At 44.3% G+C, this 18,654-nt stretch overlaps 1 protein-coding gene across 1 annotated transcript in view; it reads left to right on the plus strand.

The window, feature by feature from the left end:
• The window catches only part of KIAA1549 (KIAA1549 ortholog), a 152,643-nt gene that overhangs the window by 127,641 nt on the left and 6,348 nt on the right, over positions 1-18,654 (plus strand). The window contains exons 16-18 of the mRNA XM_021078582.1: positions 1,442-1,759; positions 11,396-11,442; positions 17,805-17,965. Coding sequence (XP_020934241.1) covers positions 1,442-1,759; positions 11,396-11,442; positions 17,805-17,965 — 526 coding nt within the window. The remainder of the gene's footprint in view (positions 1-1,441; positions 1,760-11,395; positions 11,443-17,804; positions 17,966-18,654) is intronic.

Genomic DNA, 18,654 nt, shown 5'->3' on the forward strand with positions numbered 1-18,654 from the left:
GTCAGTTGCAGTAATTGTGACCTCTGGGCTTCTGGGGCCACCGAGACCAGAAAGGCCCTTCTTCCATTGGCTCCTTGTTTTGTCTCTTAGTGTTTATCCAGTGTGTATGATGACACCGTTTTGCTCATAAGGCAGTTATCAGGGAATGAGAGTTTTTTTTAAAAAAATCTTTTTGGAGTTCCCGTCGTGGCACAGTGGTTAATGAATCCAACTAGGAACCATGGGGTTGCGGGTTCGATCCCTGGCCTTGGTCAATGGGTTAAGGATCTGGCATTGCTGTGAGCTGTGGTGTGGGTCGCAGACGAGGCTTGGATCCCACGTTGCTGTGGCTGTGGTGTAGGCCGGCGGCTACAGCTCTGATTAGACCCTTAGCCTGGGAACCTCCATATGCTGTGGGAGCGGCCCAAGAAATGGCAAAAAGATAAGAAAAAAAAATCTTTTTTTTTCTTGAAATACATAGGTAAAAAGCTTTTATTTATATATTTATTTATTTGTATAATGATCATAACAATCCAATTTCACAGGATCATTCATGTCCCTGCCTCTGAGCCTGTATGCATAGAACAGAATGTCAACTTTTCTTAACTCAAGTTATTTAGGGATCCCTCCTTTTTAAAGAAATAGTTTCTGAATAAATAATTGGTACTATTTAGTGTTTGTAAAGAGCTGTCACAATAGGTATTAAAATTGTTTTTATGGGGCGTTTCCCATTGTGGCTCAGCGGGTTATGAACACAACTAGCATCCATGAGGATGCAGGTTCGATCCTTGGCCCCGCTTAGTGGGTTAATGTTCTGGCGTCGCTGTGAGCTCTGGTGTAGGTCACAGACTCAGTTTAGATCAGGCATTGCTGTGGCTGTGGTGTAGACTGGCAGCTGCAGCTCCGATTCGACCCATAGCCTGGAAACTTCCATATGCCACAGGTGTGGCTCTAAAAAGCAAAAAAGCAAAAAAAAAACAACACTAAAAACCAAAAACGTTTTTACATACGTAATTGTAGTAAGGTGGTGACTTTGAACTCTTTGAGCGGTATATTTCCTCTTATTAACAAACTGATTTGGTTTTGGGTTTCCAAATCTATGGGAAGTCGACTAGATATTTTAGTATATAGACTCTGAGACATCACTTGCTAGGGGCTTTCAATGAAAAAATGTGTACTTCTAGCTCCTGAGATGCCTTTCAGGTAGTTGATTGAGTTTTGCTGGACACATGATTGTTGAATGTTTTTGCTTTTTTCTGATTCAAGCTTTTTGCCGCCTTGGAAGGTCATGCACATTCCTCAGCTGTGGGTTTAAAAATTCTCGTGGTGAACCTCTCCCTCGATGTCAGTGAACACGTTAAACGCCGTGCCGGTCCCAGAGTTTTGTTTTCGGGGGTCGGGGGTCGCCACGGCCGTCCGTGTCTGATTCCTCACTCTGCTGTCTCCCCCGCCCCAACTCTAGTCTGATCCCGACCTGCCGGCCGAAGTGCAGACGCCGTCCTCCGCTGAGCTGGGGCGGTACCCAGGCCTGCCCTTCCCCGCCTCCCAGTACGTCCCTCCCCAGCCGTCCATCGAGGAGGCGCGCCAGACCATGCACTCCCTGCTGGACGATGCCTTCGCCCTCGTGGCCCCCAGCAGCCAGCCCCCTAACGCTGCAGCTGCGGGCCCCGGGCTCCCGGCGGGCCTGCCCGTGAACAGCACCCCTTCCGGGGAAGAGCGACGAACCACCCAGTGGGGGTCCTTCTACAGCCCGGCTCAGACGGCCAACAACCCATGCAGTGTAAGTGTGGACCTTTTAGAATTCTCTTGTGGGCGAGAAGTTGGAGCTTTGTGCCTGACTGCCTCATGTGCAGGATCCCGGCAATACTCTGGCTGGATTTAGTGAGAGAAAGCTTGGATGATGGGTCTTCGCTTGTATTATGTTCTCCTAAGTTAAGTCTCAGATGTTGAAGGCATTCTTTTATGCAACTTGGGTTTTTGTGGAAGTTCCCGTCGTGGCACAGTGGAAACGAATCTGACTAGCATCCATGAAGACGCGGGTTCGATCCCTGGCCTCACTCAGTGGATTAAGGATCTGGTGTTGCCGTGAGCTGTGGTGTGGGTCGCAGACAAGGCTCGGATCCCGTGTTGCTGTGGCTGGACGTAGCAGGCTACAGTCAATTAAAGACTGATCCATACTGGGTAAGCCTAAAAAAAAAAAAAAAAAAAAAAAAAAGTCGTGCGTCCGTAAAGACAGTAGAAGCAATCATTAAGCTTCATCTGTAGGCCAGCTGGGACTTAAGAAGCCCTTGAGGCTCTTGGGAGCGTAGGCAGCGAGCCCACAAGTAGCCTAGCATGACCATTTTCAAATACCAGGTTTCTACCCTGGGAGTTGACACTTCAGTGTTTCATCTGTCTTTGTGATCCTTTATTTTTTTCATATTCAGTCAGGCCTTTCAAATGTTCTTTTCTTTTCTTTCTGTTCCCTCCCTCCCTCCCTTCCTTCCTTCTTTCCTTTCTTACTTTCCAAAATTTTATTGGGGAGTTCCTGTTGTGGCTCAGCAAGTTAAGAACCTGACTAGTATTCATGAGGACACAGGTTCGATAGCCCCAGGTTAAAGCTGCTCTCTTTCTCCCTAACAGCGTAAAAGTAAGACTTGAACCTGAACAAAGCTCAAGAATATTTATATAGAAAATCAAAGATATACAACATCCAACAAGGTAAACTTCATAATGTCTGGCATCCAGTCAAAACTAACCAGACAAGCAGAGGAGCAAGAAAATGCACAGATGATAGCATTAGTAGACAAAGATATTAAAAGAATTATTATGACACAAATCAAACTTAGATGTGAAAACTATGATGTCTGAGTTGAAAAATACACTGCAGAGGATAAGTGGCAGATTGGATATTGCAGAAAAAAAGATTAATAAAATAAGCTTGAATATGTGGTAATAATAACTTTCCAACATGAAACAGAGCAAATATTCGACTAAAAGTGAATAACTCATTAGTGAGTTATGGGAATAATAGGTAGACTAATATACATGCAATTGGAAGTTTTGAAGGAGGGTAAAGAGAGTCAAAAAAAGCAATTAAAGAAATAATGGCCAGAAGTTTCCTGAATTTGATGGAAACTTTAAATCTGCAGATCCACAAAATTCGATGAACCTATATACAAGAAACATGAAGAAAACTATTCTAAAAATGTCACAGAATTCCTGTCGTGGCTTACTGTTAACGAACCCAACTGTATCCTTGAGACATGGGTTTTATCCCGCCTCGCTCAGTGGTTTAAGCATCCAGTGTTGCCATGAGCTGTGGTGTAGGTCACAGAGGCAGCTCAGATCCTGCATTGCTGTGGCTGTGGTGTAGGCCAGCAGCCATAGTTCTGATTTGACCCCTTGTCTGGGAACCTCCATATGCCGTGGTGCAGCCCTAATAAGACAAAAAAAAAAAAAAAAAAAAAAAGTGAAATTGCTTAAAATAAGTGATAAAGATCTTTAACTCATCCATAGCAAAAGGGCAGATACTACTATATAGTGGAAGAAAATTAGGGATGACAGCAAACTTCTCATGTCCAGAAGACAGTGGAACAAATCTTTAAAGAACTGAACAAAAAAACTATCAACCTAGAAGTCTATATCCAGTGAAAATCTCTTTCAAACTAAGGTGAAATAAAAGCTTTTTCAGGAGTTCCCGTCGTGGCACAGTGGTTAACGAATCCAACTAGGAACCATGAGGTTTCGGGTTCAATCCCTGGCCTTGCTCAGTGGGATCTGCATGTGTGGTTAAGGGAACATGGCTGATGCATTGCTGTGGCTGTGGTGTAGGCCGGCAACTATAGGTCCGATTTGACCCCTAGCCTGGGAACCTCCACATGCTGAGGGAGTGCCCTAGAAAAGACAAAAAAAAAAAAAAAAGCTTTTTCAGACACACAGAGGATGAAAGATTGCATCACTGGCAGACCTGCTTTATAAGAAATGTTACAGGAAGTCCTTCAGGCAGAAGTAAAATGATACTAGATAAATGAATGAATAATACCAGATCATACCAAAAATATGAATGAAAATGAATGAATGAATGAAAAGCAGTAGTAATATAAGTATGTGGGTAATGATAGAAAACTTGTGCTTCATTATTTAAATCTTTTAAAGAGATAATTGACTATTTAAAGTAAAGTAGTAGCTAAGCAGAGTAGTAGTATTGTGAGGTTAGAAGTGAAATGTAGGAAAACTATAACACCTAGACCAAATGATAAGAAATAGAAGGATACTGTTTTAGGGTTCTTATACATCAAGTGGAATAATAGCACTTGAAGGTAGACTGTGATAATGAAAAATATATAATAAAAACCCAAAGCAACACTAAAAAACAGTTGTAGCTAATAAGCCAACATAGGAGTAAAAATGAAATAATTTAAAAAATAGTCCAAAAGAAGGCAGAAAAAGGGGAAAAGAAGAAATGAACAGATGAGACAAAGAGAAAACAGATACCAAGATGTTAGATTTAAATCTAGCCTTGTTAATAATCATATTAAATGTAAATGGTCTAAACACCCCTATTAAGGGGCAGAGATTGTCAGTTGGATAAAAAGCAAGATTTAGTTATCTGCTGCCTAAAAAAGACATCCAGGAGTTCCTTGTGGCACAGTGGTTAACGAATCCGACTAGGAACCATGAGGTTGCAGGTTCCATCCCTGCCCTTGCTCAGTGGGTTAAGGATCCAGCGTTACCGTGAGCTGTGGTGTAGGTCGCAGACGTGGCTCGAATCCCGAGTTGCTGTGGCTGTGGTGTAGACTGGCAGCTACAGCTCCGATTAGACCCCTAGCCTGGGAACCTCCATATGCTGTGGGAGCGGCCCAAGAAATGGCAAAAAGACAAAAATAAATAAGTAAATAAAAAATAATACAAAAAAAAGACATCCACATTAAATATAAAGGCACAATTAGGTTAAAAGTGTGGAGAAGGATATACCATGCTAACAATAATCACAAAACATGGAGTGGCTTTATTAATGTTAGCCAGAATCGGTCTGAATATTGCCATGGATAAAGAGGATCATCTCATAACTGATAAAGTAGCCAATTTATTAACGTCATAAAACCGTAACTATTTATGCACCTAATAACAGCACTTCAAAAATACACAAAGCAGAACCTGGTAGATCTGCAAGTAAATATAAATAAATCCACAGTTGTGGACAGAGATTTCAGCACTCCTCTTTCAGTAATTGATAACATGAGGGCTGTCGCCCCTTGGTTCTGGGAGACTAACCCCAAGTGGGAAGTAAAAGTGATGAGACACGAGGCAGGAGAGTGAAAGTAAGAAGCTGAGAGATTAGGAGACTCCGTCCTGAGAGGAGTGCCTGGAGACAGAAGGGTTTTGAGCAGGCTGGAGACATCGTTAGATGTGCCTTTTTGAAAGATTTCTCTCGTTCTCCACTGAAGAGTGATTTTTCGCAGTGTGAAGACCAGAGGCAGGAAATCATTAGGAAACGACGGTAGTAATCTCGGTGAGAGATGTTGATGGTTCCAGCTGGTGTTACGGATACAAGAGGAAGAAACAGCACGGCTTCCGCATGTCTAACTGCTGATGGCACTGAGCCGGTGGAGAAGGAGCGCTTGATGATACTAGAAACGGGATCCAGAGCACTGATGGAGGAATTCACTCAAGAAAAAAGGGGATCTATTTGCTCTAATTTAACAGGCGGGAGGGAGGAAGAGTTGTGTGCAGGTGCAGTCAAGTTTGTAATCGCGTGGCTGTGCGTTGCAGGACCACCCATCTCATGGCGTAGCTTCTGTTCTCACAGTAGAGAAAGCCATGTATTCTGTTGAGAATGCAGGGCGAAGTGTGGCAAGGCAAGAGGCTGAGGGAGAGTGGAGCCTTGAAATACTGTGGAAAATGAGAGAAAACAGATGAGGGACATGGGAGTGATGACTTAGCATGGAGGCCCCGGTTCAGATGGACGATGGTGAAGTTATAGTGGCAGAACTTCGTAGACTTCTGTAGTTCTGTTTACCAGCATTCAGATACCCAAGAGAGACAAGGAGAAAACAGGCAGCTGGACTGATCTGGGAGGGAAGCTTTCTCAGGCACATGTGATGAAAGTTCAGCTGGACGGAAATGTTCAGATCAGAGGATGCAGTTGAAATGATGGTGGACCAAGGACTGAAAGGGACAGTAGAGGAAGTTGAGGTCAGTTAAACATGCTGGCGCTTTTAGAATCTTCCGCTTGACTCTGTCCCCTGCATTACGCTGGGGGAGCCGCCATCATCTCTAGGCAGATTATCGAAAGGCTTCCTAATTGTCTCCCTGCCTCTGGTCTTGAATGTAGGATGCCAGGGTGGTGGCTGACAGTAAAACACCATTTATTGGCATGGAACAGGCCAAGGAGTTGAGAGGCTCACACAGTAGGTGCATCTTCTGAGTGACAAGAAGACTTGGAGTGAAGAGGGCCTAGCAGGAGCGCCTGCACTTAGTCTTGAGTTTTCCAAAGGGAGAGTTCTCATCTCACTTCCAGTCTGAATTTGTCCCCTGCTGGTGTTTTCATGTTGCTTCGCTATGTTCTCAATGCTCCTTGTAGTGCTGGATGCAGGAATCTGTGGCCATCTTAACTTCCCCCTTCCTAACAGAAGATAGACATGCCCTCTCTACTAGGATGTGTAAGTAGTTCTCGGCACTGAACTAGTTTTTCTGAATCATTTCTCCTCTCACCCCCTCACCCCACATAACCAGTGTCTATCTTGTCTTAAGATTCAACTCTTTTTTTTTTTTTTTTTTTGATTTTTTAGGGCCACATCTGTGACATATGGAAATTCCCAGACTAGGGGTGAAATTGGAGTTGCAGCTGCCAGCTGACACCACAACCACAAGAACACAGGATCTGAGCCACGTCTGCGACCTACACCACAGCTCATGGCAACATGGGATCCTTAACCCACTGAGCGAGGCCAGGGATTGAACCTGCATCCTCTGGGATCCTAGTCGGGTTCATTAACCACTGAGCCACAAAGGGAACTCCCAGGGAAACTTTCTTTTGTTGTGCTTCTGAAGTAATTTTTCTTACTCTATTCTATTTATTGGAGTTGAAGGTGCCGATTATTTTTATGTTGCCTCATCTTTGTCTCTTTTCTGTGTCTATCATTTAATCTCTAATTGCTTTAGCTGCTTTTATTCTTTTTTCTCTGTCTTCATTTTGGTTATCACGAGCCTTTTCTCTGTGGCATTGATTTGGTTTTAAGCCATATCTATTCTTTTCCTTGCGCATTGATTTCTTCAAGTCATACTGGCACTGTTTTGGTCTTTGAATTACTTCCACGGTTCTGTGGTTTCCCATTTTTGTATTTTATCATCACATTTTATTTTATTTTTTATTTTTTTGCCTTTTTTTTTTTTTGGCATTTCTTGGGCCGCTCCCGCGGCATATGGAGGTTCCCAGGCTAGGGGTCTAATCGGAGCTGTAGCCACCAGCCTAAGCCAGGGCCACAGCAACGCAGGATCCGAGCTGTGTCTGTGACCTACACCATAGCTCATGGCAACGCTGGATCATTAACCCACTGAGCGAGGCCAGGGATTGAACCCGCAACCTCATGGTTCCTAGTCGGATTCGTTAACCACTGTGCCACGACGGGAACTCCTATCATCACATTTTAAGACTTAGAAAAGGGATTACTAAAGTTTGCTGGTGGCCTCACAGGTAAGGATTTGGTGTTGTCACTGCTGTGGCTCAGGTTCGATCCCTGACCCAGAAAATTTTGTGTGCCATGGGCACAGCCAAAAAAAAAAAAAAAAAGGTCTTGTTATTCTTACCAAGTTAGGGCTGTATTGTGTGGCCAGAATCTTTTGGGTCTTTTTCCCTTGGCCATTGCTTTTCTCAGTTTCTGGCATGATTCCACTTTTATTTACTTGTTCGGTTTCTGCTGATGAGTTGTAGCCGTGATTTTTGACATAATTTGTGTTACTATTTCTGTTGTTTCCTCATTGTTCATACATGTTGCAGATGAATAATTCCATGATAATGCCTTAATCTACCGTGTTAACTAAGAATGCTGACCCATAACAAGATTTTTGACAAATACTGTTATTGAGTGGTTTTCTTGTTGGGAACTTTTGATGTTACCCTGGTGTGTTTTTTTTTTTTTTTTTTTGCTATTTCTTGGGCCGCTCTTGCGGCATATGGAGGTTCCCAGGCTAGGGGTTGAATCGGAGCTGTAGCCCCCCGGCCTACGCCAGAGCCACAGCAACTCCAGATCCAAGCCGCGTCTGCAACCTACACCACAGCTCACGGCAACGCCGGATCCTTAACCCACTGAGCAAGGGCAGGGACCGAACCCGCAACCTCACGGTTCCTAGTCGGATTCATTAACCACTGTGCCACGACGGAACTCCTCTGGTGTGTTTTGATGGGAGTGGTAACAGTTGAGTCTAGTGGAAAACCAGAATCATGGGCTGTATCGGGGCATATCTACTACAACGTCAACATGTTTATAAATTAGCTGTGAAGTTACTCTTTGTTGCCAGGAGGAACCTGATCACTGTGTATCGGCTGCTTCTGACTACAGTAAAAACCACAGGAATGCGGATTTGGGGGTGCCTTCCGTTACCCCGTGAACCTTTATTTGCCATCTAATGACATTTCTATTCTCCAGCATAAAGATATTATACATGGATAAGTCAGGCCATTTGATAGGTGGTATTTCGGCTTTTCCGAGTGAAGTTAACCTTTCTGGAGTGGTCCTCTAAGCAGCAGGTGTGAGTACTTGACTTAAGATATTTTATGAGCAAAGCTTGCGGTCGGCAACATCCCAAACTCCACCCACCACTTGCCTTTCTTGTTCTTTTGGCTTCTTTTATACTGAATAGAAAGAAAGGTTGCGTTAAAATGGCATTTTAAAACTGGAGATTCTCATGCTAAGTACAATAAGTCAGAAAGAGAAAGGCAAATACCGCATGTTGTCACTTATATCTGGAATCTCATATACGGCACAAATGAGCCTATCGACAGAAAAGGAACAAACTCACGGACTTGGAGAACAGACTTGTGGTGCCAAGGGGGGAGGGGGAGGGAGTGGGAGGGACGGGGCGTTTGGGGTTCATAGATGCAAACGATTGCATTTGGAGTGGATACGCAATGAGATCCTGCTGTACAGCACGGGGAACTGTATCTAGTCACTTATGATGGAGCATGATGGAGGGTAATGTGAGAAAAAGAATGTCTATATATGTATAATGGGTCACTTTGCTGTTCAGCAGAAATTGACAGATCATTATAAATCAACTATAATAAAAACTTTTTAAAAAACTAAATAGGATTTTTATCCACTTAGCTGATTGAAACCTTCAAGAGCTCTTTTGTCCCACAAACTATTACACAGATGTGACCGACACAGAGGAAATATCTGCAATTAAAACAAAAAAAAAACCCCAAGACCAAAAACTCCCAACTTTTCCTTGGGGACATGCAGTCTCTAGAAAAATAATACCCTTTTTTCTGACTACACTAGAGTGGAAAGGCCTGCCGCTATGATAGTAACACAGATAAAGAGTGGACAGCTATTTTGCATTGTTTTTCTTTTAGTTTATCTTTTAATAGACTTTCTGAAATCCTGATAAGCTGTTAAACCTTGATCTTTTCTTTTCGTTTTATTTTGCATATGATCATCTTTTAAAAAATCCAAACTGTACTGGAAGCACAAGGGCCACTGTGAATAATCTTTGTCCAGTCTCGGATTTCTGTTGACTCGTTTGGAAAAGGAATCGACGCTCCTTCTCCTCCTCTTCCTCTCTTCTGCTCTGACTCTTTTGGCTGGTTTACTGCAGAGGGGCAGCTCTACAGGGTCTAATCTCTCTGCCTTTGCCCAGGGGAGGGCAGCAGTGAGGGTCCGAGGGGAGTGATTTGATGTGGTTTCGTGTCTGATCGTCCCTTCGGGCCTCTGTGAGGTACAGAGTCGGTCTGTCCTTCTTGGCCTCAGGAAACGGGCCAAGGGAAGGAGGGTGGTTTGGTCAGTCTGTCTGACTCCAGACCTGCTGCTTTCCTCCCCCTAAGGAGAGATCAATTCAAGAGGGAAAGTCTAGGAGTTCCTGTCATGGCTCAGTGGTAATGAACCTGACTAGTATCCGTGAGGACGCGGGTTCGATCCCTGGCCTCGCTCAGTGGGTTAAGGATCCAGCATGGCTACGGGCTGTGGTGTAGGTTGCAGAGACAGCTCAGATCTGGCATTGCTGTGGCTGTGGTGGAGGCCAGCAGTTACAGCTCCAATTCGACCCCTAGTTTGGGAACTTCCATATGCCGCAGGTATGGCCCCAAAAGACCACAAAGGGGGGACGGAGAGTCTGGCTTTAGGAATCCTGAGTGGTGCAGCCCAGTGGTTAAAAGCACGGTCTTCGGGCCAGAAAGATAAATGAGGAAATTGTTTAACCTCTTTGTGTGTTTCATCTGTATGCAAAGGGAGTGAACAGTTTTTTATGTTACTGTGGGTCAGAGTTAGTGTTCCTGTAATGCTTAGTAAAATAACAATCTCATAAATGGCAGCTTAAAAAAATTAAAGATCTAATGTTAGAGCAGGTCCAGAGCGAAGCTGACTTAGTACCTCAGCATCGGAAGATCCTGGACAACCACTTAGTTTAAACTGATGGGTTGAATGGGTGCTGTCCAGAGTTACTATGCTGCTAAAATATCTGAGGCCAAAATAATGATTCCCAGTAACTGAAGAAGCAGTGTTGAAATTAGAGCCCGTGCATGTTAGGGTTAGGTTATATTGATTTCATGGGGAATGCACCGTATTTCTATGTTTCTTTAAATCTGGTGCTGGCTGTTTTAGACAAAGAGCCATTGGTCAGAGCAGAGGAGTTCAAATAAAAAGAACTGACTGAAGGATGCAGGGGTACCTTATGCAGCCCACGGGCAGGAAGTGTGGTTGGGCCTCCTGGGTACCAAAACACTGTCAGAAACTGACAATTCACCACTTCTTCTAGAGACTTACTTCTGGTTCTATTTCTTTTTCTTTGTCTTTTTTTCCAGCATTCTACAACATGATACAGCATTTGCATTGTTTAGCTGCTTTAGATCTGGTAACCATCACGGCCCATGTTGGTAGACTCATTTGTACGAAATGTGGCCACTCAGGTCCACCTTATTAGCAGAAGATAGAGGCGTGAAGAGAATGGGCCTGTAGAGAAGAGCAGATGCAGAGAGTCTGCTTATGATTCCTGTTTTCACAAAAGAAAAAAACGTCTCAAAATGAGTTGTTGCTTATTAGACCCATTCCCCAAACCGAAACTTCTGGCATTGCTTGATGGCACGATGCCCTGAGCTTTTTATGAGAAAATAATTCTCCTGGAAGTTGATCCTGCAAATCTGAATTTATAAGTTTGCTGTTGTCACTTTATAATAAATGTTGACTGTAATCTTCATCTTCTTTTGAATTTCTTCCAGAGATATGAAGACTATGGAATGACCCCCCCGTTGGGCCCGTTATCAAGGTAAGGTTGTTAGGAGGAAATAGCTCAAGGCTGTCTCACACGGGCTGTTTCTGAAATTTTGCAAACTTGTTTCTTTTAGTTAACCTGAGCAGATGCAAAATCTGAGTTGTGTGTTATCTCTGTCTAACCAGAAGAGGAGAAAAAAAGTTGCAGTTTAAGTCCTGCTTCCAGTAATGACAGACTAGATAATTTGCTGATGACAACTGGAAAAGCTGGACAAGATTTGAAAACAAAGGAACAAACAAAAAAACAGGTACTCACAGGACAGTGAAATAGTATAGGGCGAAGATCAGGAAATCCAGAGAGGTGAGCCCTGCGTTTGGACCCCTTTCTCCCACGGATACCTGCTGATTCCAGAGGAGGCAGCTGAGAAGCTGAGCAAAACTTTTGAGAGACTCATGTGCCTTGGAGTCTTGAAAATACACTATGTCAAAAGTTGCGGTGTGGAGTTCCCATTGTGGCACAGCGGAAATGAATCTGACTAGTAACCATGAGGTTGCGGGTTTGATTTAAAACCTTAAAAAAAAAAAAGTTGCAGTGGGGAGTTCCCTGGTGGCTCACCAGGTTAAGGATCTGGTGTTGTCACCACTGTGGTGTGGGTTTGATTCCTGGCCAGGGAACTTCTGCATACTGTGGGTGCAGCCAAAAAAAGAAAAAAGGATGAAGGAGTTCCCGTCGTGGCTGATGAATCTGACTAGTATCCATGAGGACGTGGTTCGATCCCTGGCCTTGCTCAGTGAGTGAAGGATCCAGCGTTGCCGTGAGCTGTGGTTTAGGTCAAAGATGTGACTCAGATCCCAAATTGCTGTGGTGTAGGCTGGCGGCTACAGCTCCGATTAGACCCTTAGCCTGGGAACCTCCATGTGCTGCGGGAGTGGCCCTAGAAAAGGCAAAAAGACAAAAAAAAAAGGTAAAACCATTAGGAGCTGATCAGATGACCTGTGTAACATTAGTAATAAGAGTAATGAAAAAGGACATATTAGTCCAAACACTTTACAGAAATTAAGATTTTGACAGAATTTTTTTTTTTTTTTTTTCTGCCTTTTAGGGCCATATCCGCAGCATATGAAAGTTCCCAGCCTAGGGGTCGAATTGGAGCTACAACTGCCAGCCTGTGCCACAGCCACAGCAACGTGGTATCTGAGCCATGTCTGCAACCTACGCCACAGCTCAGGGCAACACCGGATCCTTAACCCTCTTAACGAGGGATTCAACCCACATCCTCCTGGATCCTAGTCAGGTTCATTAACTGCTGAGCCACGAAGGGAGCTCCAGGTTTTGACAGATTTTAAAAAGTCAGGTTTGTTCGTTTATTTCTCTTTTAAGGGCCACAATGGGATCTCCTTAAAAGTCTGATTTATAAAAAATTTCACAGACATTAAGAAGAATTTATGAACACATTTTTTGGTGAGTAAATTTGAAAGGAAACAGTTCTTGGAGAAAGAACACCTAAATGGCCCTATAAATATTAAAGAAGTTAAATTTTTTTTTTTTTTTGCCTTTTTTGGGGCTGCTCCTGTGGCATATGGAGGTTCCCAGGTTAGTGGTCTAGTCAGAGCCGTAGCCACCGGCCTACACCACAGCCACAGCAATGCAGGATCCAAGCCGTGTCTGCAACCTGCACCACGGCTCACGGCAACGCCAGGTCCTTAACCCACGGAGCAAGGCCAGGGTTCGAACCCGCAACCTCATGGCTCCTAGTCGGATTCGTTAACCACTGCGCCACAACAGGAACTCCCAAGAAGTTAAAGTTATTATTAAAATTCTTCCCACAAAGAAAACTTCAGGGCCAGGGGCCTTCACCAGTGAGGTCTACCAAACCCTGAAGGAAGAAAAGACACCAAGGTCATACAAACTCTAAAGAACAGAAAACAAAAAGAGCCCATCCCCCAGCCTATTTTACGAGACGAGCATAACCTTGATTCCAAAGACGAGAGGGAGGCTCTGTCAGAAAGGAAAAACAGTACGGGCCAGTTTCACTTGTGAACATAGAGACAGCATTTTTGAAACTAAATACTGGCAAATATGGATACCAGTATGTACAATAGGATGTTGCATCACCATCAAGTTGGGTTTTTGTCCAGCAACGCAAGGGTGATTTAACACTTTAAAAAATCAATCACTGGGGAGATGCCTGGTGATCTAGTGGTTAGGCTTCGGGACCTTGACTCCTTGGCCCGGGTTCAGGCCCTTGTCTGGGAATGGAAATCCCACATCAAGCTGCTGCACGGCTTGGCCAGAAAACCCCCAAAGCCAAAATACAACAACAGCAAAAAACAATCATTGCCATTCGCCTCTTTGAGGCGAATAAAGGAGGAAAACTTCTCATTGCAGTAGATACAACGTTTGGGAAAATTCAGCATCCATTCGCCGTAAAGTCTTAGGAAACAACGAATAGAGGTAGATGTCTGTTGTGGGATAAAACAGCGTCTTGGCAAATACTACTTAATGGTGGGAGGTTAATATTGTTCTCCCCGTGAGGTCAAGAGCAAGACAGAGATGCCTGCTTGCATCCCGTCTGTTCAGCTTTGCCCTCGGGGGCCTCGCCTGAGTGATAAGGCAAGAAAAAGAAATGAAAAAATTGAGGGACTAGGAGAAAGAAAGAACACTGTTATTATTCGCAGATGACATGATTTTTTAGTGGAAAATCCTTACATAACAACACATGAATTGTAAAAATTAAGGGACTTAAGCAAGACAGCTAAATTACAAGGTAGCTGGATATAAAGATTACAGAGAGTAGCATACAACATTGCAAGATCAGTTTGCAATAATCTATTTATGAACAATGACAGAAAATAGAACAATTTCAAAGATACCATGTAAAATAGCACCCAAAAATATCAAATATAATAAATCTAACTGAAGATATTCAGTGGTGTAGGCTGGTGGCTACAGCTCCGGTTGGACCCCTAGCCTGGAAACCTCCATATGCCACAGGCGCAGCCCTAAAAAAACTCTCCAACGTTTATTTAAAGGGAATGATGCAGGTAGCCTGAGTTTCAGTTGATGAGATGTACTCCAGAAATGACAGTATAGAATAAAGGCAAGTCAGTGTATTTTCTCATGAAACAGGTTTAAGCTACTAATTACTGGTTAACTGTCATTTGTAAGGAGCTGTAGTTAAACTATCATTCTATTTTATTCTTGAATTTTTTTAAAAGAGTGGTTCATAGGGTGGGATTCTTAGACCCCTAGAGGGTTTTTGAGACCCTTTCAGAAGGTGTCTGTGAGGTCAAAACTATTTTTATCATCATAGTAAGATGTTATCTGACTTTTGTCATTGTGTTGATGTTTTCACCGGGGTGTGAAAGTGCCTGGCGGTGGTACCCGGGTGTTCACGGACTCACTCAAGTGTTCTTTGCTGCTGTATAGTCATAGTTGTTTTTGAGAGGTGTTTTTTTTGTTGTTGTTTTTTGTTTTTGGCTTTATTGGGCTGCACCTGCACACATGGGTGTTCCCAAGCTAGGGGTTGAATCGAAGCTGTAGCTGCCAGGCTACACCACAGCCACAGCAGTGGGGGATCTGAGCTGCATCTGCAAGGTACAGCACAGCTCACAGCATCGCTGGATCCTTAACCCACTGAGTGAGGCCAGGGATCGAACCCACATCGTCATGGATTCTAGTCGGATTGTTTCCACTGTGCCACAATAGGAACTCCCCACAGATTTTTTTTTTAATGCCAGTTTTTTTTTTTTGGTCTTTTTGCCATTTCTTGGGCCGCTCCTGTGGCATATGGAGGTTCCTGGGCTAGGGGTCGAATCGGAGCTATAGTCGCTGGCCTACGCCAGAGCCACAGCAACACGGAATCCGAGCCGCGTCTGCCACCTACACTATAGCTCATGGCAATGCCGGATCCTTAACCGACTGAGCAAGGCCAAGGATCGAACCCGCAACCTCATGGTTCCTTGTCGGATTCGTTAACCACTGCACCATGACGGGAACTCCCCTTAGGCCAGTTTTATGTTAGTATGTCCTTGATGAATAGTAGAAATTAATTTTATTAAACCTAGATCCTTGAGTCCATAGTAGTCTGGGTGACAAAAGAGGAGATACATGTAAAGCATATTTGCCAAATACGGACTTTTGAAAGAAAGGTGCTTGTTTGCACTGAGAACGGAACTGGTCTAACTGTTGTCAGGTTTTTGCTTCGAACAAATAACTGGCAGACTTGCCTCGAAAATGAGCAAAGTGTATCTCTTCAAGGAAAATAACTGACAGCCTTTGTTGCCAATGATAAAATTGAGCTTTCCAGTGAAAATTAGAACTTTGGAAACTTTTGTCTGCCACCGTGCGCTTGATAGCATCCTAGTACTTAAAGCCCTTCCTTCCTTCCCCTCTCTCTCTCTCTCTTTCGTCTTTTTAGGGCCGCCCGCACTCCCGGCATATGGAGGTTTCTAGGTTAGGGGTGGAATGGGAGCTGTAGCCACCTGCCTACACCACAGTCACAGCAATGCCAGGTCTGAGCCATGTCTGTGACCAACAACACAGCTCATGGCAACACGGGATCCTTAACCCACTGAGCGAGGCCAGGGATTGAACCTGTGTTGTCATAGATACTGGTCAGATTTGTTTTCCATTGAGCCATGGTGGGAACTCCCAGAATTTTTTTTTAAATGTACAATTCTTCTCATTAATTTTTTGGGGAGGTATTGGAAAATATACTTAATTTTATGAAGGATGTTGACATGTAATAGGTTTAATATTGTTATGTAAAATGAGTTTTTAGGAACTCCTGTCATGGCTCAGCAAAAATGAACCTAACTATATCCATGAGGATGTGGGTTCGACCCCTAGCCTTGCTCAGTGGGTTAAGGATCTGGCGTTGCGGTGAGCTGTGGTGTAGTTTGCAGACAGAACCCGAGTTGCTGTGGCTGTAGTGTAGGCTGGCAGCTACAACTCCACTTTGACCCCAAGCCTGGGCACTTCCGCATGCCGTGGTTGAGGCCCTAAAAAAAATGAGTTTTTAAATTTCTCAGTGTTATTTTTGAATATAATAACCATGTATAGATACAGTCCACATAAACAAAGGCTCTTGGGAGTCCTCATTTTTATGAGTGCAGACAGATGCTGAAACTTTGAGAATCACTGTTTTAGAGCACTAGTTTTCAGCCTTCATGAGCCTCAGGGTCATGAGTGGAGCTTTAAAAACTACCAGGGTCTGGGTTGCCCCATCTAAAGATTCTGTTTCAAAATGCTGGAGGGGGTGTGGAGAAAAGGGAACCTTCCTGCAGTGTTGATGGGAATGTAGCTGGTATAGCCACTATGGAGAACAGTATGGAGGTACCTTAGAAAACTATACATAGAACGACCATAGGACCCGGCAGTCCCACTCTTGGGCATATATCCGGACACAAGTTTCCTTAAAAAAGACACATGCACCCACATGTTCATTGCAGCTCTATTCACAATAGCCAAGACATGGAAACAACCCAGATGTCCACTGATAGATGGCTGGATTAGGAAGATGTGGTAGATATACACAATGGAATGCTACTCAGCCATAAAAAAGAATGACATAATGCCATTTGCAGCAACATGGATGGAACTAGAGACTCTCATATTGAGTGAAGTAAGTCAGAAAGAGAAAGACAAATACCATATGATATCACTTATATCTGGAATCTAATATCCAGCACAAATGAACATCTCCACAGAAAAGAAAATCATGGACTTGGAGAATAGACTTGTGGCTGCCAAGGGAGATGGGGTGGGAGTGGGCTGGATGGGGAGCTTGGGGTTAATAGATGCAAACTGTTGCCTTTGGAATGGATTAGCCATGAGATCCTGCTGTGTAGCACTGAGAACTATGTCTGGTCACTTATGAGGGAGCATGAGAATGTGAGAAAAAAGAATGTATACATGTATGTGTTAACTGGGTCACCTTGTTGTACAGTAGAAAAAAAAATTGTATTGGGGAACTAACACTAAAAAAAGAGATTGTGTTTCAGTTGTTCTGGGGTGCGGTGTGGGCTCCCCCAGGAGACCCTGATGGGCAGCCAGGATTGGGAATCACCCCTGAAGTCAGGTGCTGGTGATGATGGACATTGGAGCTTGGGCTGCACCCTCTTGGGGTCTCTAAACTACAGCCTTTCTTTTTCAGCCATCTGATAGATTGGTCAAGCATCAGCTATGTTCCAGCATATGTACTATATATATATATACTATATGGTTCTCAGCACTGGATATTCATCAGTGAGCAAATACAAAGAGCCCCTGACCTCAGGGAGCCTGTGTTCTAGAAGAGGAGATGGATAATAAGCCAACAGACAAATAGGTCTTAGTCTTTAGGCTGAGGGTGGACTTACATAGCAGAGCCAGCGCAGGTGTGGTCCTGATGCTGGGGTGTGTTTTGCCTTCAGACCAGGTTTTGGCCCCGGTTTGCTGCCGTCTGCGGAGCTGGTGCCTCCAGAGGCCCATCAGCCACAGGCATCGTCCGAAGTCACCTCGTTTGCTGCCCGGGGGATCTACTCTGAGGAGGGGCCATCAGTGGCCCGGCCTCGGCCGGTCGGGGGCACCACAGGTACGTGTGGCTATTTACCTTGCATTTCTTTTTGGCTAAACTCTGCAGAGAGTATTTCAGACTGCCCGGGGTATCAGCATCCCCACGTGGACCGCCTCTTCCGCCGGTGAGAGCTGTGTTCCTTGGACCCTGGTGGAGAGGTAGGGCAGGGGAGGTGGGGAAGGAGAGGGTGGCTGTGATCCCAGGGCTGATGGCCTCCAGTTTGTTCCTGAGTCCGAATCTCAAAACGGTCCCTTCACCGGGAATGCACAGCATGCCTCTTCCAGGAAAAACGCTCTGAAGTCTTCCTTAAACGGAAAGACCTACTTCTGAGTGCCTGCTCTGGCATTAAAACAAGCATTTATTTTAAAGAAGGTGGTTTCCCAGTTTGTAATAAGTGACCCTAAAAGTTGATACAGGAGTTGCTATTGTGGCTCCGCAGTGACAAACCAGACTAGTATCCATGAGGATGCAGGTTTGATCTCTGACCTCGCTCAGTCGGGTAAGGATCCTATGTTGCTGTGAGCGGTGGTGTAGGTTGCAGACACAGCTCGGATCCTGCATTGCTGTGGCTGTGCCCTAGGCCTGCAGCTATGGCTCCAGTTCAACCCCTAGTCTGGGAACTGCCATAGGCCGCGAGTGTGGCCCTAAAAAGCAAAACAAACAAACTCAGAGCCAGAGAAAGGGGAGTTTAAGATTTCCCGGTTGCC

This window comes from Sus scrofa, chromosome 18 (assembly GCF_000003025.6).
Source record: "Sus scrofa isolate TJ Tabasco breed Duroc chromosome 18, Sscrofa11.1, whole genome shotgun sequence".
In the NCBI taxonomy this organism is placed as follows: domain Eukaryota; kingdom Metazoa; phylum Chordata; class Mammalia; order Artiodactyla; family Suidae; genus Sus; species Sus scrofa.